General features: G+C 40.8%; 1 protein-coding gene across 3 annotated transcripts in view; it reads right to left on the bottom strand.

The window, feature by feature from the left end:
* CRIM1 (cysteine rich transmembrane BMP regulator 1) overlaps nucleotides 1-20,786 on the bottom strand; it is a 396,377-nt gene that overhangs the window by 9,724 nt on the left and 365,867 nt on the right. For all 3 annotated transcript variants that reach the window (XM_090045237.1, XM_090045229.1, XM_090045246.1), the window contains 4 exons: nucleotides 20,528-20,749; nucleotides 8,916-9,110; nucleotides 7,713-7,835; nucleotides 148-335 (listed from right to left, as the gene is read on the bottom strand). In XM_090045237.1, coding sequence (XP_089901363.1) covers nucleotides 148-335; nucleotides 7,713-7,835; nucleotides 8,916-9,110; nucleotides 20,528-20,749 — 728 coding nt within the window. The remainder of the gene's footprint in view (nucleotides 1-147; nucleotides 336-7,712; nucleotides 7,836-8,915; nucleotides 9,111-20,527; nucleotides 20,750-20,786) is intronic.

Genomic DNA, 20,786 nt, shown 5'->3' with positions numbered 1-20,786 from the left:
ACAAGTGTCAAAAAATAATGCAACATGGGTTGAGATGCAGGGAAAAAATTAAGTTGACATTAAATTGATTCAAATGTACCTAAAATACATTCCAGGTAATCTCCTGTTTTCAGAAACGGAGACATACAAATAAAAGTTTCACTGTACCTTTGTTGGGGCTTTGTAGCAAGACACAGGTATCCACTGCTTTTTCTGATTGACAAGCAGAAGGGCTATTATAAGAATCAGGGCAGTCATGATAGGAACTGTCACCCAAGCAACAGAGCTGAGAGATGTATCTTCATTTGGTTGTGGTCCTTTGCCTTCTCTATAATCGCTCTGAAGATGACTCATGTCTGAAAGGTATGAACAAGAACATTTGTTAGTAGTAATAAATCTTACGTGATCTTGATCTGTCTGGATCATAAACAAGAATAGGATTATAAAAGTACCAGCCTTAGCACCTACCAGTATTTTGGCTTTGTGCTTTTTTCCCCTGTTCTCTGTTTTGAAATGTTATCTTATACTGACTGGTGCAATCAACAGCCCTTATCTGGATATGATAATTGTATTTTCAACTGGAGACACCTGAACAGTCCGGGGCTTGGAATGGATTCAGTAGTTTATGGTGAAGGTACAGACCTGATGGAAGGATTTTAAGACTTGCCTATACCTATCATGAGCTCCAGGGACAGGACAAGTAGAAGTTGAGAGGGGAAATGAGTATCTGTTAACTCAGTTTTGTATGAACAAGTAACTGTGACTGGAACAGTAATTTGCCAAGTAGAATGACAGATGGCTTTTTTGTTCCATTTAACTGTGCTTTGTGCAATTACATGGTGATACAGCACTCATTATCTGGCACTCTATCAGTTCTTAGTTTGGTATAAAAATCTCAAAAAGCTGCAATGTTTCACAATATGGAGCCAAAGCACACGTCAGATCTGTTAGCTCATATTTACTTTACATAGCTAGGCTTTTTGGTCGCTCTGGAGATGGGGAAGAAATGTTATTTTTGCACAGCTATTCATGTATGTGCGGATATACTGATATAACTATTTTTACATCTCTCTCTCTCTTTATATATAGACAGATAATCACAAGAATAATTGTTATTTATTATTAATTTATCTGACTGGTAAACCACTATATACATACACTATCCTTTCATGTTCATCCTCTTCTAAATATTGTAGCTGCTGGGAATAGAAAGGTAGTAAGAGCACCTTTATCTCTTTTGATCAGGTTTTCTGATCAAACAAGGGTTTGAGCAGAGCATGCCATAAGCAGTATATAGACACACACACAGAGCTATATTATAGTTTGGACTGTGTACCCACAGAGAGAGAGAAACTTCTCAACTCAAACCCTTGTATGGGTATTTAAGCTTTTGGTCCAGGTATGCCAGGTAAGCAAGTTTGGCTTCTGTGCTGAGCAAGGTATCAAAAAACTTGTATTTTCCTAACAGTTAATCTGGTGAGAGGGTTCATGCCTTTACATTCACTCAATTGCTATAGGAATGCTGGAGATTTTCTTTGCTAGGATGATGATTTCAGAGTATTTTCAAGTGACCATCCCTCTCCCCTCTCACTGCCACAAGTTAAGTCCTCTTAAACCTGTATTATTGCACCTGGAGTGATTTTTTTCCAAATCATCTTTTTTCCCCTGATGGCATGTGTTCATGTTACACCTTTCCCTGTTTATTTTCTTCTTTTGATGTGGTGGCTGTCCTTGAGATGATTCTTTTCTCATCTTTTCCTATATTTGATTCCACTTTAACTACCTACTTTTTTATCGTACTATAATATAGAGATAATAGCACTTACTCTCTTCAGGGAATGGCAAGAATACATACATTTAAAGACTCAGAGGGGCTTAGATACTACAGTAATATGCACCATGAAACACCTAGAAATTTATTTCTTTTAATACTGTATCAGTTTTATGGGTAAATTTTTCATTTCCTTCTTTTATCTCTTTGAGAGATTGGATTACAGTAGATAAAGCCTTTGTTTCTTTCATTTTTTTCTGTAGCTTTAGCCACTATATTTGTGCCCTTTGTGGCCATTTCTCACTAAGTTTCCTACTACCCTTTTTTTGCTTTTTCCTTGGGTGAGAAATGCTCTTTGTCAGTCATTTTCTCTGTGTTAGAAAGAACAGAAATTTTAGTACCTTCACAGACTCAAGCCTGCTTATTTAGCTAGATTTTTTGCTGGAGAGACATTGAGACTCCTTTCATGTGCACTTCAGTTGCACACTGGAAATTCTACTTGCATTTATTTTAATTCATCAAGCCAAGTATTTTGCTATGATTCAGGCCACATAGATTATCCGAATTTATCTCTTCACTTATCTCACCTTTTTAGGTAGTGTCTGAAAAAAAGAAACAAATATTGCAAGTATATGATATAATAGTACATAAATTGACAAATGTGTGCTCTGTAAGACCAAAGTGTTGGGGTTCCAGAGTTGAGGACTGTTCACTGAAAATGTCAATGCTGAGTCTCTCCTAATTAAAGTAAGGAACTGGATTTCAGAGTCTAAGGTCTCACTTGTTTTAGCACGTACATGTTAAAATCCCTCAAATGGAAGATCCTCAGTTGTTATATGAAACTGAGTGATTCCATACTATGGGGCCACTAAGATCTCTTTATGGCAATTCAGATTTTCATGGAATTGGAGCCTGTATCCATAGCATCTAGGGCTGTTTGAAGAGGTGCATGCCACAAATTGATCTTCAGTAAATTGAAGTCCTCCCTGTTGCCTTGTGGAAGACTTTCTATGAATTTACTCATGGAAGTCTAATACAGATAGTCTTATTTTGCCAACAGGGTTTTCTAATTAGTGGCTCTTATTTAGATGGTGAATCATTTTTCTGTTTAAACAAATTTTTCAGGCTTCTTGTCTTTTGACTGTATTCTGTGTTTACTTTGACCAGTTTTGTTTGCCATAGAAACAATCAATGAACCTAGCATGCAATATAAAATTATCCAAAAACTTAGGAAGGAACGTAGTAGTGATGGACTGTCTGTTCTCTTTGATGCTGGTGCCAGAGAGGCAAGCATCCTCCATTGCAATTTATATACTTTACTGATGGACTCCGCAAGACATCAAAGTAATGGGGCACACAGCAGATCCCAAATCGTGTGTGATTCTTGTTCCCCTGGAATCCTCACCTAGGATCTCCAATGTGTTCTGGAATGTCTTACAGTCACCTGAGGTAGAAGTAGATGACACAAGGACTAGATCTTTATCCAGTGATGATGAGAGTATTTGAGCCAGGACAGGTTGATACTCTGTTTGAAATTCCTCATTAGAGCCATCTGTTCATTTGCGAAATGACCAGGCTGAAGTGACTGAGTAACTTCACTCAGGTGAAGGAGGGGGAGAAAGGAAGCGTAGAGCAGCAAATGGTTTTCCAGGGGGAGTGGGATACTAGGGAGCAGCATACCTCCTTCAGCCTATTTGCTTATGGCAGTGGTTTTCAACTTGTGGTCTGTGGACCTCTGGAGGTCTGCAGACTATGCCTAAAGGGTCTGCAAAAGAAGACTATGATCAATCAAAAGTATGTGAGTACCCACACTTAAAATGAAGAGGGGTCTGTATTTCCATTCAAACTTGTATAGGGGTCTGCAGATGAAAAAGGTTGAAAACCACTGACCTAGGGTATTGAAAATCAACTTTAGATTCTCTCTCAGACTTAAACTGAGCTAAATATCTGGACTCAAAGGATTAAGTCAGTGACATCTCTCTACTACCTTAGAAGCTGAAAAGGAGAATGATTTTTTTCTTATTTAAAAAGAAAAGGAGCTGTACCATATTTTTCTTATGCTGTGGCTAATGTTGGTGATGTACACATTACTGGTGTTGGAGCAGTCATGGGGAAGGCACCTTTACCTCTCTTAATAGTGGAAAGTCTGGTACTGATGAGACAGTAGATTTTTAGATGTTATTTAGGATTTTAATATGGAATGTTTTGATGCTGAGGACTGATTTTTTTTGATGGCACTGGTACCAGGGGAGATGGTTTCAAATAGATTGGGGTTAGAAAACTAGTACCAGGAAATTTAAATAGTACTGAGGGAACCAAAGCTTAAGATGTGGTGACAGATGCTTGTCTGGATGTATTTTAGGCTTAGTACTACCCTTTATCTGTAAGACTTGAAAGGATTTGTGGCTTCTTGAGGAAGAGACCGAGGACTGAGATCTCTTTTTCTTGTGGTCCCAGTGCTCCTTCCTCTTCTTGTTGCCTAAGGTTTTACCAGACAAAACTAGACCTTTAGGAGTGGCTACTTCAATGCCCTGAAGTGAAGGGGCAGTCAAGAATGCTTTTAGGTAATGAATTCTCAGAAATTGTTGCTTTAGGCCTCTCAGGGCTTGGAGGTATATACAGTGACCTCTCCAATAAGAGAATTTTCCCTATCTGTGGGGGATGGGGCCTGTGTGATTTTGAGACTTGACAGCAGCCGAAGCTCTGAATCAGATTTGGCCAAATCCATTTGGGAGAGTGATTCGAATCACTGAATTGAATCACTGTCCCCCGACTCAGCTGGATCTGAAGCAAATACTAGCTGCTTTGCACAGGCCTACTGCATACTATGCAGCAGACCCTGCCTCTTAATTCCTGGTCCCACAAGGAGCTCCATGGGTCAAAAGAAATGGCTCACTTGGCTGGGTCTTGCCGTTGGGCTATACTTTTGACATCTCAGTTTTAGGAAATGTTTTACGCTTACTCCACTTCTGGACACACTGAGCATTGGAGAGCCATCACTGTGAGACATTTTAGCTTTGTATAAGAACAATTTTTAAAGCCTAAAGATTTGTGCTAATTGTTATGACTGATCACAATTTCAGAGCTAAATCCCTGGAAAACAAAGAAGCTAATTTCCTTCTAAACAAAAAAGGAAACTTTAAAACATCTTAATTCTAAAACAAATAACTAGCAATTAAGTACTAATTACAATGTTTTGCATAACAAAGAACTGCAGTGAAAGACGAAGCTGACACTGCAAGTTTCCATTCCTAGCCCTGGGAGATGAGCAGGAACTGAGAAGCAGTTGGGGTCACTTATCTTAGTTAGAAGCACAACGATACTCAGGTCATGGGCATATCAGCCAGTAAATACTGCTGGCCAAAAGCTGAGGGAGGTAGTTAGCTGTGTTAGTCTGAAGTCCAGAAGAGGGCAGGCTAGAGATGAACCTTGCAGACTAAGCAGAGTACAAGCTTTTATGAATTCAAGCTCACTTCATTTAGATTCATCAGACAGCATCTGATGAAGTGAGTTAGAGTTTATTGAAAGCCTATTTATATATATTACTTAGCCTGTAAGGTTGATATGCACCCTGCCTTCTTCCAAAAGAAGCCGGCCACATGCAGTAAAATATGTATGGAAAACATTTAAAAAAGTGTGTTTTTTCTTTTTACAGTTGTGCAAGTTTTGCTATTGCTGATTGTGGCTAAACAGCAGCATGTATATTTCTAGAAAGGAGTATTTTTTCCAGCAACCCACTGTACTGAATGTTTACTAAAAACTGTTAAGAAATACTGAGGACATTAAATTCAAGCAAAATATCAGCTCTACTAACATGAATATTCATTCAACTTCTTATGCAAAGCACCATTCATCACACCAGACACTTGTTCCATGGGACTGTTGGCATTTATCTCCCCCAGATGCTATGCTGGTACTACAAAGGCTGATATCCAAACCATTTTATGCAGACCGGTAATTCCACAGCTGAATGGAGATGGTTTGGATTCACCAGGCTGTTCATCACCTAGATAAGTTGTGATGAATAGAACTTTACAGATGTTTTGATAGAAGGTTAAATTACCAAACTATAATTTAACACATGCATTTGGCTTTACTCAGAAAGCTATGCGACATGCATATAGCAGTTTCTGCATTAATGTTGTAGGCTCTGTGTCCTGACTATTAGTATGAATCAAAATATTTTGATATGTCTTCTGAAGCTAATGAACCCCAGACAAAAGTTGGTTATGACAGATTTATAGCTGTAGAAAGACAGGGCTCCTAGAGTGCATCATCATAGTACTATGTTGTCCTTTCTGGTTCTTTACTGAGTATCAGGTCAAAAATGAAGATTCCAGTCCTCATCTCTGGCTAGGGACAGAAGTTACACATAAACCGATTTAAGTAACCAGAAACTGGTTTGAACTTGTAACAGAACAGACTTTCAGTGCAAATAAACCAGTTTCAAAATGGCTGAAACTGGTTTAAAATAAACCTGGTTGAATGTAGTATCAGACTGAACTGATTTGGGTCAAACCAGTTAATGAAACTTGTCCCAGAAATCATTCCTTGGTTTAAGTTAAATCAGAGTCCTCCAGCATGCTCTGCAGCCTGCTCCAGCAGAGAAGGGTTGAGGGGTGGGGCGTGGGAAGGCAGGGACTGCTTCCCCTTCCCCCCCCACAAGCAAACCCTGGCTGGGGTGTGGGGCCATGGAGAGGGGTTAAATCTGCCTTCCCCCCCCCCGAGTACAGAGCTGCCCTGCCCACTAAACTTACTGAAAGTTACTGCTGGCCGCAACTGTGGACTACAAATCCCAGAGTCGCATGGAAGCGGGAAGAGGAAGTGACGAGTAACCCTGCAGAGTCCTGCTGCTGTGATAGTGCACTGCAAATCACAGAGACTTCGGGGGCAGCAGGAAGAAGTGAACACACAACCCATGCTGGCTACGTGCCAGAAAGCCATGCTCTAGCGCCCACCCAGCTTCTGGCCTGAGCAACTGCAGGCATGCAACTGTATTTTTTGATTCAAAAGTAAATGTGTATTCAGTTGTTTCTCAGTTTAATCTCTGCATTAGACTAACCTGCAAAGACTGAATCAATTTAGCCTTAGGCTGTTTGACTGTCTGTACTTAGCCTGTGAGTTTAGCCCAAGGTACTCAAAGGGCCTTCCGTGTATGTGCGACTGTTAGTTCTCATGATAACTACAAGTTTCTGGAAATGGAACTTGTTGATCTCAACAATATGAATGTGTAGAAAATAGTACTTTCTCAGAATGACCCATACCAGCAGAATTTACCCTTGCATGGAATTAATGGGATATAAAGCTCAATATTTTCAGAACAAAATACAAACTTAATTCTTCCTTCAATAACTTCAATCAAACCACCTATTTGAAGAAGAAAACACCCATCATAGTCGGGGAGGGAGAGAAAGGTAAAGACATGTGTGTTGACTTTAATACATTTGTATAGTGGTCAACTGCAAGAACTTATTAAACAAACATTTTTGTTAAGTGCCCAGTTGTGCCATACTTTCTCAAGATGATACTGCCACTGAAGTCATTCATTCTTACTCTTACAAATAAGTACTACCTAATGTAAATGGGAGACTCAAACTGACTGAATTTAATACATTTTTATACAGTACTTTAATAGATTAAGTTTGCCAATATTTCTTATCAGAATCACATTACATAATTATATATTACAAGCTGAATCTTATTTAAAGGAGTATTTTTCTGCATTTAAGTAGAAATCGAGAGCATAGGCATGCATTTCCTGCTTACAGAAGCATATTAGGTATTTTGCTTCTACTTCAAAATGATAAATTGCATTATTTCTTGTATTTATCCTGCAGAAATTATGCCTAGACCTTTGTAAACATATTGAAAAGGCTAGTTGTTAGCTTCCTTCCTACATCAAATGAACATAAGGAGGAAGTACAGACCTTACAAAGTACAGTTAACTTCTGTCAGCTCTTACCTCTGTGGAGATGGACAATGTCATTTTCACTGGGTGTAGGCCAAATTGGTGCTTCGAGTTCATTATCTCCCCGGTGATTTGTTTTCTCAATAGGGATGTTGGTGGGCTCAGGTACATACATCTCTGCAAATAGGATAAATACATTTTTCATAAATCATAAAATCATCACCACTTTGCTCTATCTACCTGTGGGTTCTGGACTTTTTTGGATCGGTAGTCTTTTAACCCTCTGGATCTTGCTGCTACTTTGGAAGCCCTCATCATTACTGCTATCAATTCTTTTTTATTTTTGCTTGCTGAACACATGTGGAAGGTTACAAGTTGCTGTTTATTTCATATTGTACAGGATACTACTGCTTGTAGCCCAGTGCTATTGTACCATTGAGAACTGTATGGAACAGCCCTCAGAGGTGGGGTTTTTTGGTCAAAATATCTTGTAGTAATATACTATGTCATAGTCCTTAGATTCCAAGATTCTGCTCCTATTAATCCTACTCTACCAACATTAAAGGCCAAGAACACAGCTGAACTTTCCCAACTGGTGTAGAGTTGTCTTAAACACTTCTTACTACAACCTCATTTGGAGTTCCTAATATCTGAGGTATATAAAGGGTTTGAAAAGGGAAGAGCTGAAGCTCAACTCGCAGATTGTCTTTTAGAGGTTATCAACTGACAGAAATAAAAGTGCAAATCTGCAGTAATAAGTCAGGACCAGAATAAGGAAGTTGCAACAAATTCCTTTGTTGATTCACTTGGACATAGATAAGAAATTGCCCCATTATATCAAAAGTATGTTTTTTATAAAATCAGTTTGGGAATTAATTCCCAATTGGTGGGGCAAAAGAAATGCCAGACACCTGTAGATCTACAGAGGAATACAAATATTTCTTCTTCCATTTGACCATCATGCTTTGCTTTCCACTCTTCTCCCAAAATTTATGAATAAGTCAGTTGGTGAGGAAAAGCAAGCAGTTAATTTTTTAATTCACAGTTTTCAGGAGCTATACTATTGTACAGTGTTTGCCTATCTATAGTGAGTATTTAGTTCCTCAATTATCCTGTGCTGCTGTTTTTTGTGATACAAGAAACACTCCTGATATCTTCAATATGCAGCGCTCTGTATGAATCACAGCTTATGTAAAAAGCTGATTACAACCTTGGAAAACAACATAACTTGTCCAATTTAGGCTATGTTCTTATTACCTGGACACATGGGACAACAGCTTCCTTCAACATTGATGGGCTCTACACATGGGAGAGGTGGGCAACTGACAGTGGAGCAAAGGGTCTGACCCTGCAAACAGTAGCAATGTGTGCAGCTGTCAATGTCCCAACGTTCTTCGTCAGCATATGTTTTTCCATTGAAGTGGCACACCACCTTCTTCGGTACTGTATCTTCTGTTGGGAAAACATAGCTGTGATCACTTAAAAGGAAAAAAGTTAAAAAATAAGCAAACAAAAACAATCACCCTCATCCTTAACCCAACCCCATTCTCCCTCAGTGCTAACCAGCAAATAGAAACAAAATTATATATGTGCCTTTTCTGCTTCTTTGGTAAGGTACAGTTGGCCTGGATTTTTCATTTCTTTAATTCCATTTTTTTTTTTCCTTTTTCTCATTAAATTTTCAGGCCCTGTCTCAGTTGGAAGACTCTGATGTCTGGAAAAATAGTGAGGTGGTGACATCATAACAGTCATGACATTTAAAGTTAAGCTATTAAAAGGGCAAGGGATTTTTAGAGAGACTTTAAAAATTTACTGATTTCTATTAGTTGTATTAACACCTATTTAATTCCAATGCTGATATATATATATATACACACACACACACACAAATAAAGTGAGTGCATCTGTCCTTGTCTATTGCACAGGCATTTACTCTCCAAAGAGTTTACTGCATTAATTTTCACTCCGTAGGCTGTGGAACACTTTCTGATTGCCTGCCGTGTTACTTCTGTCCTAGTAGTGAAACATTAGGAGGCACTTGTACACATTATGTGGTTTTAGGTCTTAGGTTTGCATTCTATGTCCCCTAAACTGAAAGGTGGGTTTTATTTTTCCAACATGGTACATATGACATTGTTCTGGTGGTTGCAGGCACCTGCTGAAGGCAGAAGTGGCAAGGGGCCTGATTCTTTTTTTCCCTCCCAGTGGAGCCTGCCCGCCTCTCTTGCAGCTGGGGGGGAGAACTAATCTGTCAACTTGCCCCCTGGCCACAGGAGAGGTGGGCAAGGCTCTGCATAAAAAAAGGATCGGGCCCCTCACTGCTTCTGCCTTGAGCAGGCTCCTGCAACCGGCAGGACTCCTGGGGCTGCCCGGGAACAAGCTGGCTTGGCCCTGGGGGACTGCAGGGAGGTGGCAGGAGGGCAGCTGGGTGTGCTGGCGGCCAGAGAAAGTGGCGGGGACGGTGCATGGGATGATGGAAGCCTGAACGGACTCCAGGAAGCAAGCAGCCCACCCAGGTATCTGTGTCCTGTTCCTGCCCTCTTCTCTAGCCACCAGCACACCCAGTTGCTTTCCTGCTGTCTCCCCATGCTGCCCCAGCAGAAAGTCAGCTCATTCCCCGGCAGCCCCAGGTGTCCTGCTGGCTGCAGGGGCCTGCTGAAGGCAGAAGCTGCGAGGGGCCTGATCCTTTCTTTCTGCAGAACCTGCCTGTGTCTCCTGCAGCCAGGGGGTGAGCTAGTGGCTGCAACTTTCCAAGTTCCAACATTGCAAACTAAACTACACTGGGATGTAGTTTAGTTTGCAACAATGCAAACTCATTTTGAACCACCAAAACTTTTGTACATGTAATGCCATTAAGCCATACAAAGGGAAATTTTCATCATGTGAGCATCATGACATTGTTGCATGTACAAGCACCCAGGGAGTTTTTAAGTAGTAGGTACTTCGTATTCTGAACACTCTTAGTGTTGACAGTACCCTTTTTATTGAGAATTAAAAATTAAATAGCATATCTCTCCCCAAATACAAATTACATAGCTCTCTATGTTGATAGCTTCCCTTTTGTATGATCAAATGTGCAGAGGATACCAGACTTATGGGTAGTAAAAACAAACAAAACTGCACATTGCAAAGTGACCTAGTAATTAGGACAGTGGACATTATATTTTTTTCATGCAAACCCAATTGTTACCGAGAAGAAGAAATAAGTGTAGGTTCAAAATTTGGAGAATCTCCATTATAAAATGTGGTTCCAAATATTAAAGCACTTGCTAAATATTAGCTTAACATTAATAGACATTACATGTGGAAATTCACAGACACCAACAGTTGAATATATCCTTTAGAGTCACCTCTAAAATAAAATTATAAGGCTTATTAAATGATTTTGCTTGGCAGACCTACAGTTTACAGTTGTATTTATACTCTAGTGGCATCATGATAGACTGATATCATCCAGAGTGTCTGGGATAGTAGCCAGATGAGTAGTACAATACACCCAGACAAAGTAAATTGAAATGTAAAAAGGAGAAAAGCAAGAGGAAGTACTGCCAAGTAAACACTAATGAATATAAGAGGCTTGTTTTAGGTTATGTATACAGGTAATTCAAGCTATGAGCAATTCAGGTTATGATTTCTACAAATGTTAATGAAGCTACATTGCTCTTGGATGGAAAATCTTCAAAGTGAAAAGGGTGGGAAGGCAAGAGCAGTAAAAAGGCAGGTGTAATTTCTAGGGCTGTGCAAAGCTTTGGTCCCCGATTCGATTTGGCAGAGATTTGGCCTGGTTCGGTGGCTGAATCTTTGAATCAGAACCAAATCTGGGGACCCTTTAATCTCTCTCAATTGATTCGGAAAGATTTGGACATAGACACAGCTTTAAATGTTTTTTCTACATACCTCAAGGTACCAGGTGGCTTGTGAATGCTGTGATGGTGGGGTGGATGGAGCATCCCACAGAAGTGCGGTGGGGGGGTCCCCAGCATGCTTAACAGCAGACTTGGAAGTAGACCAGAAGCCTCCCCCCGCCCCTGGCTTGGTGACTGGTGCCTCCTGGTTCTGGGAGGGCACCCAGGGTCCCCCTGCAGCCAATCGCTGAGGTGGGAGGGGACTCGGGGGAGGTGGGGGGGTGGACCCTGCATGCTTGGTGGCGGACCCAGAAGTGGACCGGAAGTACTTCCAGTCCACTTCCAGGTCTGCTGCCAAGTGTGCAGGGGGCCCCCCCGCATTCCTGTGGGATGCTCCATCCGCCCCACCATTGCAGTGTTCATGAGCCACACCTGGTACCTCAAGATATGTAGAAAAAATATTTAAAGGTGTGTCTATGTCTGAATCGCTGATTCTCTGAATCAGCATCAAATCTTCAGATTCAGCTGAATCAAATCAGGGACAGTGATCCGAATCAACAAATCAAATCACTGTCCCTGATTCGGGCTGAATTTGAATTGAATATGGCCTGTTTCGCACACCCTAGTCATTTCTCTGACAAGTGGAGCCCAAGAATGGGCTGTGCTAGTCAGAAGTGGATGGAGTGAGGGTGGCTATGAAACCCAGGTATTTGGTATATCCCCTAAGCAGACTGTTGACAGGTTCCTGTGGAGAGCTAAATGCAAACGAAAGCTTTGTGTCCATTGTGTCAAATATTGTTTTGCTGCTTGCAGCAAAACTATCTTGCCTCCTCCAGGACAACTGTTTTTGAGGGGCAAGTGGATAGGCTGCTGTGGTAAAGTATTACTTGGGTGGAATGCTAATTGCTCATCCTGGACTTGTTTAGGTGTTTACAAGTTTGTAAATGACACAGTACAATCAGATGAAATAAATGTAACCTGAGACATACAAGCAAGGGTGGCTGAAAAATGAGGTTGTAACCCAACGATTATGAAAGCATACAATGTGAAAAAATGCTAGTGAAGGATAAACCTCAATGTATTTTTCATTTCAGCTCATTTGAAAGACTGCATTTTGACTGACACATGAATCAACATGAAAGAGATGGAGATTGCTGTAATGAGTGAAAGCTTGGAAGAGATGCACAGGTAGGAAATAACACACAAAAGGACCCCTTTCTTCTTGCAGCTTCCACTGGCACCGATGAAAGAAATTTGTCATGGCCAGCCATTAATGAAAGAAGAAAATAAAACCTGTCCAAAACAAGTACAAGTAAGACTTTATTTTCTCACTTATTAAATATCTATTTGTCTCCTGTAATCTAAGAGAAGTTTGTCCTCATAAATTAAGTCTCTCTATGTTGAGTATAAAAAGTAAATTTTAGAAAATATTCAACATACAGAAAAAAGAATACAACATTCAGAGGAAAGGATCTAGGGCCTGCAAACAGGAGTCACTGAACTTAAATCTATACGACGTCTTAAGTGTATAATAAATCTAGTGTTTAGAAGCTATCATAGTCTGGAACCAAAAACGGAATGGGGGGCTGGGGGGGGTGTGGAATCCATTGTGTTCTGGAAGTCAGAACAACTTGGGAAGGTTCTGGTCCTGAGGATTTTGCCTACCAGATGATTTTTCAACTGTTGATTAAAGACCCTACAATAAGAGTGCTTCAGAAATCTCAGGAAGTCATTTCAGAGCAGAATAACAGGAAACATATGAAAGCAACATTTTAAGATATAAACAACAAAGAAAACTGAAAGCTGCCAACAAGAGACATTTTTTATAAACGTTCCAAGTTTTTGTTTTCCCCTGATGCCTGCCCCACATTCATATTAGCAACAGCAAGAAAACAATCTGTAGCCAAAGGAACTAAAGTTACCATACTGCCTCTTTTGTGGACCCTATCTTCAAAAAGGGAAAAAAAGAGGACCCGGGAAATTACAGGCCAGTTAGTCTTACCTCAATCACGGGTAAGCTCTTTGAAAAAATTATCCTGGCACACATCCAGGAGGGCCTTGTGGGGGAATGCATGCTCAGGGGCAACCAACATGGGTTCATCAGTGGCAGGTCTTGTCAGACCAACCTGGTGGCCTTTTACGATCAGGTCACCAAATCATTAGACGCAGGGGTTGCTGTGGATGTAGTCTTTCTGGACTTCCGGAAGGCTTTCGACACTGTCTCTCACCCTGTCCTCATCAAAAAGCTGGGAGACTGTGGTGTCGATGCCCACACGGTCAAATGGGTCGCCAACTGGTTGGAGGGCCGCACCCAGAGGGTGGTAGTGGATGGGTTCTTCTCGACCTGGAAGGACGTGGGCAGTGGGGTTCCGCAGGGCTCGGTCCTCGGGCCCGCACTGTTCAACATCTTCATCAGTGACTTGGATGACGGGGTAGAAAGCACCCTGTTCAAGTTTGCTGATGACACTAAGATGTGGGGGGATGTGGGTGCACTAGAAGGGTGCAATAGGCTACAAGCTGACCTTGACAGGTTGCAACGGTGGGCGGATGAGAATAGGATGGGGTTTAACACTGATAAGTGCAAGGTGTTGCACATGGGGAGGAAGAACCGGCACCACACTTACAGGTTGGGGAACTCCCCTCTTGCCAGCACGGAGACGGAAAAGGATCTTGGAGTCGTCATTGACTCCACGATGAACATGGGCCGGCAGTGTGGGGAGGCAGTCAAGAAGGCCAACCGTACCCTGTCATGCATCCACAGATGCATGTCGAGTAGGTCCAGGGAGGTGATCCTCCCCCTCTATGCGGCACTGGTCAGGCCGCAGCTGGAGTACTGCGTCCAGTTCTGGGCGCCACACTTCAAGAGGGACGTGGATGATATGGAAAGAGTTCAGAGGAGGGCCACTCGTATGATCAGGGGTCAGCAGGGCAGGCCTTATGAGGAGAGGCTACGGGACCTGAACCTGTTTAGCCTCCACAAGAGAAGGTTAAGGGGGGACCTTGTGGCCTGCTACAAACTGGTCAGGGGGGATCAGCAGGTATTGGGGGAGTCCCTGTTCCCCCGTGCGCTGCCAGGAGTGACCAGGAATAACGGTCACAAGGTGGCGGAGGGTAAGTTTAGATTAGATATTAGGAGGCGCTACTTCACAGTCAGGGCGGCTAGGGCCTGGAACCAGCTTCCAGGGGAAGTGGTGCAGGCTCCTAGCCTGGGGATTTTTAAAAGGAAGTTAGATGAGCACCTTGCCGGGGTCATCTGACCCCGGTGCTCTTTCCTGCCAAGGCAGGGGGTCAGACTAGATGATCTACCTAGGTCCCTTCCGACTCTAGCTACTATGAAACTATGAAACTATGGACAAACTGTCATATTAGGAAACCTTAAATTAGCAAACATGTTATTGTAGTTGAAATCAAATAGTTAATTATATACACAGTGGGTGTATCTACATGTGTAATTAGTGCCTGAATAAACTCTGGCACAGTTTCCATTGGAGTTTATTGTTCCTGGGTGCAGCATTTACATGGGTGCCCAGGACTGCAGCATGTTGAACCGGGTCAGAGCAGCCCCAGCTAGCTAGGGGCCTGGGAGGGTCAGTCTGCCAGCCCAAAGCTGCTTTGCCTTGGCTCAATGTGTCATGGAGGAGCTGACTGAAGCACAAGGATGCTACAGTGCGGGGGCTAGCTGGCAGGCAGCCCCTGCACTGTAGCACCCTCATGCCCCAGCCAACCCCAGTCACTGTCTACACGTGGGCTGCAGTGCACTAAATAACTCCGCTGTAGGATAGCACTTGTGTTGGGCAGTACTATCCTGTGATGGAGTTAATTAGTTTATTCCAATCTAAAAGCATTGCAGATGTACACAGTAATACTTTACTGTGGAGCTAATTAGTCAGCTCCATAGTAAAGCATACACATGCCCCCAGTATAAAGAAAATGTAACATTGTCAAAATACAAGTACACACTTATCTACAGTCTCCATAAAAACAGTTTTGGACAGAAAATGTACTATAATTTGTCATGTACTATGATAATTTGTCATCATTAAAAGTAAATAATCATTAAAAGATTTTATATTTGAACACCAGTTGAAGTCTTTTGCTTTTATATGTTGGATTGCTATTGTTAAGAAGTGGCAAATTAGCAAGTTCTAGCTGCCCACAAATTTACATGTTTGTAATAATGACCTAGTGCATGAGAATCTGAAGTATAATTCACTAAAAACATGACATAACAAAATCCCAAAACAAAAACACAAACTAGCTAGGTCATTTCCTTTTCCAAGATGATGTAAATACAAAAAGTTAGCAACATATGTAACAGAAAGAAACTTGCAGAGGTGTAGGTTGTAGATGTGTTGGTGTAAGGACATAGGCAGACAAGATTCTTTGGGTGAATCTTACATCTTTTATTAGACCAACTAAATAGTTGGAAAATGCTTTTCTTAGAAAGAAACTTAGCTATTTAAAAATGTAAATTACTACTGAGTGATAAAGGACATGTAAAAAAAAAATGGAGGTGACTGGCCAATTTTCTTCCTTTTGTAAAAATGTACATTAGTCTTAGCTTTAGTTCAGTCAACAGATTTTGAATGGTGTAATTAAAACAGAACCAGACCCAGGATTTGTAACCCATGTTTACTTTTACTATAATCTGTAAAAGAACAAAAAATTCTCATTACACATGGCTATTTTACTAATTATCATAATAAGCCAGAGATCAATCTGACATTCCTAGCACTGTTACTTTTCTTTAATGTCAGATATATTTAATACCTGATTATTTTCTTTATCTTACCATAAAATATTTATTTTAAAATTCAAAATATCTCAGTATCAAACTGAAGGAGTATCTTCATTAACTAGTCAGAGCAGTTGTTCACTGTGGCTGCTTGCAGACATGGGAAAAAACCCCCAAACAATGCCTTACTTTAAAGTTGGTGTGTCCCATGCCAAGCCCAGCATATGCCCAGAAGAGGCAGCATGTTAATTGTACCCGGCTTTCCCCACGTCTGTAGGAGATCGAGCGCTTTAGTGGGGTTTTTTGGGCATTTTTATCTAATAGCCAATTGAATCAGCTTTAGCTAAAAGCACCAAAAAGCCCTGAAGTGCTCAATGCATACCGACGCTGCAGCCAGGTCAAACTAATGCACACTGCTTCCATTACAGCACATTTTCTGCCCCACATCTGTTCGTACCCTTAGTCTCAAAACAACAATCTGAAACTTTCATGTGCAACAACTACCCCCTTTCCTCTGCAGGCAAAAGGAGATACGCCAAAAAAGTCCTGTACCTTCAAGGTAGCGAATAGCCTCAACTGCTATCAGTGGCAAAACTGGGCCGGGGTGACTACGGCACTCATCCCAGGGACCAGCCTTGGGGTATGGGAAAAAACCAGCTGCTGCTGCAGCTGCACAAGCAGAAGTTGCCACCGACTGTATGTGTTGTAGTTGTTCTGGATAGCTGGATGCATTATTAGGCCTCTAATACCCACTGACTTGGTAGGAATTGGAGACATCAAGAACCTCATTGTATCAGGCCTGGAAACTTGAATGAAATCAGTACAAAGAAAACTCACAGAAATAGAGGGCAAAAAGAAGGAAAAGATATTTATACCAACAGATTATGCATATCTTAAGGAAACCTGAATGGGACTCCTTTTGTTCAGCATACATCAGTCCACAAGTGATACTGCTCACTGGAATCCTAAATGATTATGCTCTAAATACTTTTCAGAACAGAGCTCATATCCAAAAGACCCTATCTAACTAGTTTCTTCTTCCTGAACTTAGAGGCAGTTTGAAAAATGCCAAGAGCAAACGAACAAGACGGTTATGCATCTCTGTAGGGAAACAAATAGGATGGTCATTAAACACAAATATGCAGGAAAAATGCAGTCAGGATTGTAAGAGAAGTCTCTACCAGAAGACAAAATGAGTGTAACTCTAGGTTCTTACGCAACTATTAGGCATGTTCTTGGCTTCTTTAAAATGGACAAATGGAGAAGACATGCTTACACACTGACTGAGGGCAGTCTTTGCAAAGTCATAGTGACTCTTGAAATCAGAGTAGACTATGTATCCTATCAGGCTTTTCCCTTCATCATATGGCATAAGAACTGCCAGTGGGTAGCAAAAGAGGATTATAACAGTAAGAAGGGACTATAGAACACAGAAGATTGATAGCTTACTTGGCAAGGTTTTGAAACAAATGGTTCCAAAACTGAAACTTTTGCTTACATTGTCTGGTTGCATACTTAAGGAAAGTAGTGAGTGCTGGAGGATGTAATGGGAAACAGCCTCTTTGACAAAGAACTTCTTGGACAAAAACATGATGATGGAGAAAATGTGGTTCTGGGGCTCACAACAACTTCGATCTTTGTTATTCCAATCCTGCATACTTCAAGCAACACCACTAATCTCATCAGATGTGGCCTAAGGTGGCCTCCCTCCTTTCCCATTATTCTAGCTGAGGTCTGAAAATGATGCAACAAAGTTGCTGTGACTTTCACATGCAGATGGGGATTGTATAAACGATGTTCATCCCTACATGGCTAAAGGCTCTCTGGTTTCAAAAGAACAAGTTTAATGCCTATTGTGTGAGTACACAATTTATGTATTGTTTCATAGTGAAAAATGCTTGGCTTTTGATACACTCTGTTGAAAATGTTCTTTAAAAAGTGTTTATATATGTTAATACTAGTTTCTTATGTTACTATGTGTTAATCTTTGACCAACTAAAGGGGAAAGTTAAAGCTGAGACTATAGCACAAATTACAGGAAGCCCTCACTATTTGTGGGTTTGGCATTCATGGTTTCAAATATTCATAAATGCTGAAACCACTTCTTAAAGACACTTAAAGGAGCTCCTTGGGAGCTCTGTACTTACTGCCGCCATGCTACTGCCGTTGCCAGAGCAGCCGTGCCCCCCACCCCGCCCGCCAGGGGCACTGAGTTCATGAACACAGACGGCATTCATGAATGCAGTGCCTTATTCGCAGATTTTGCCATTTGCAGGGGATATAAGAACGCATCCATCGTGAATGGCGAGGGCTGCCTGTAGTTGGGATAAACAGTAATGGAAATCCAGTGGGGGTTTTTTAGAGTTGTTAGATTTGAAGCACTGCTTGGAAAATGCCAGCTTTAATTTTCCTTAGTATTCTGACTACAGAAAAATAAGACAGAATTTTTTTCTGCTACAAAGAACTCAGGTAGACCATAACAGATCAGAATGTTTTAACACCATGATTTCCTATTTGAAATCTCTGGGTTTACCTTGTAAATAATGTTTGCACACTTAAGAGTACTAAGTGTGTGGCACACTGGTTGAGAATCACTGTGCAAGTCTGCATTTCCAGGTTTCCTACTATTTGTAGTTGGAGTTTGATTTATTTTTTCATCCTTTTCCTTCATGACAGGGAAGTTTAAATATGTTTGCATGTCAGAATCTATTTGCATATTTCAACATTAACTAATTTTAACTGTATATTACTTTGTCGATAACAACATGAAAAGGAGGTTGTAACACCCTAAACATTTAGGAAACCTGTCCTTTTTCATTATAATAGATTCTTTTGACCTTCAGTTCAGAAATTAACATCTGCATTGTTTGTGGCAGGACTTTGATATTTAGCTGGGAGAATGCTAATGCATTCTATGTGACTTACTTTGTCCTTGAAATTGGAATATGCTAAAATTTCAATTTTTGAAAATGGTGGGCTCATGTTACTGCTAAAGCAAGCAGCAACAGATGCCAGCACTGTTCTGGGAATGCCCGGGAGGTACTGGACCAGATTTGGGGGTAGGGAGGGAGAGGATGGGAGAGGAAGAGTGAGAGAGAGCAAGAGAGAGCATAAGAGAGCTTTCCATTCCACCCTTCAGACCCAGGAACAGGTACTACCAGCCCATCCCTCCCCTTTGACAACAGCTTTCTTTTGTTACCAGTTAAAGTTGAAAGTCCTGCAGCTCATATAGCAGAGTTCTGCATAGTTGTGCTGAACATTCAGGTACAGACCTTTCTGGTTTGATGGGGGGCACTGCTCAAGCAAAGTTATTAAAAAGCCATCCTTTTTCTTCTGTTACTAAAGATATTTATTTAAACTATCGTAAAAAAATGGAGGGATATTTCAAATAATAGTGCTGTGGCTATTCTTGGCCAAATGCCCATTCTAATCACAACTACCTTATACTGCTATACTTCAAATGCAAATCCAGCTTGTGTCTACTACCACAGTAGGGTTTTGTAATATGCTTAGTATTATTTTACTGTGAATGTTTTGTATTGTTTCTCCCAATTATACTAAACTTGCATTTTTCTATACTAAATTTCATTATTTTTCTTTTCATATTTCTAAAGTTTATATACTAACAACATACTCCTATTACATTGTATTACATACGATCACAAATGAAGTTAAAGAAAATTAATTTCTATGTAAAGCTTTCACCAACTGGCTTAAGTAAGCGGCATGGTGGCAGATGAATGAAGGGTCTTCCTATGGAACCAGTGGCAAGAGTTTAAGCCTCCATTCAGACTTCTGTTTAAGACTGCCACATCTTGTTGACTCATTTGTAAATGGGTACCTGGTCATTCAGGAAAGGGAGTGAAAGGTGGCTGCATACCATATTAGCCATATCACTCCTTTGAGTACCGTTGGCTACAGAAACCAGTACGTTTTAATCATCTTTATTGTGGGATAGGAGAATGACAGTTATTTTGTGGTTAGTTATCATAGAGTAACTAACACACTGTAAGTTCACACCATTAATTTGTTCTTGTCTACATAGTTGTAAATTTAAAAAAAGATGGTCTCTCAGTTTTGAATGTAATTTGTGTCTGTGTTTCTGCATTCCTATATAGCTTATAATAGCTGTAAATCAGATAGCTGGGGTTCTGTATTTGAATTCTTGCCCATAGTTCAACTGCAAGCCCAGATTGCACCAATACACAAGTCCTTAACTTGACTGAAAATATAAAATCTTTTTTCTTATTCCCAAGAAGCAAGCTATTAAGTATTTTGTATTTGCTTACCGATACAATAAGGACAGCACTGTCCCTTTCTTAGAACTGGTCTTTCACATGACACTGGTGGGCAAGATTCAGAGTAACAGCTAATCACTCCATCCATGCAAATACAACTAGTGCAGACATTGGGTTTCCAGGATTCAGCAGTCAGGAAAATATCTCCTTCATCATTTTTGCAGTAACTAGGCATGCTCTCATTGTTTGATGAAGAAGGCTGAAGAGGTTCATCTGTAAATATGAACACATTTATCAGCAGAAGTAAAGA

This window comes from Crocodylus siamensis, chromosome 1, assembly GCF_052110815.1.
Source record: "Crocodylus siamensis isolate JL-2025a chromosome 1, ASM5211081v1, whole genome shotgun sequence".
Taxonomy (NCBI): domain Eukaryota; kingdom Metazoa; phylum Chordata; order Crocodylia; family Crocodylidae; genus Crocodylus; species Crocodylus siamensis.
The sequence above is the reverse complement of the archived record's forward strand: the minus strand, read 5'-3'. Positions and strand labels throughout refer to the sequence as shown.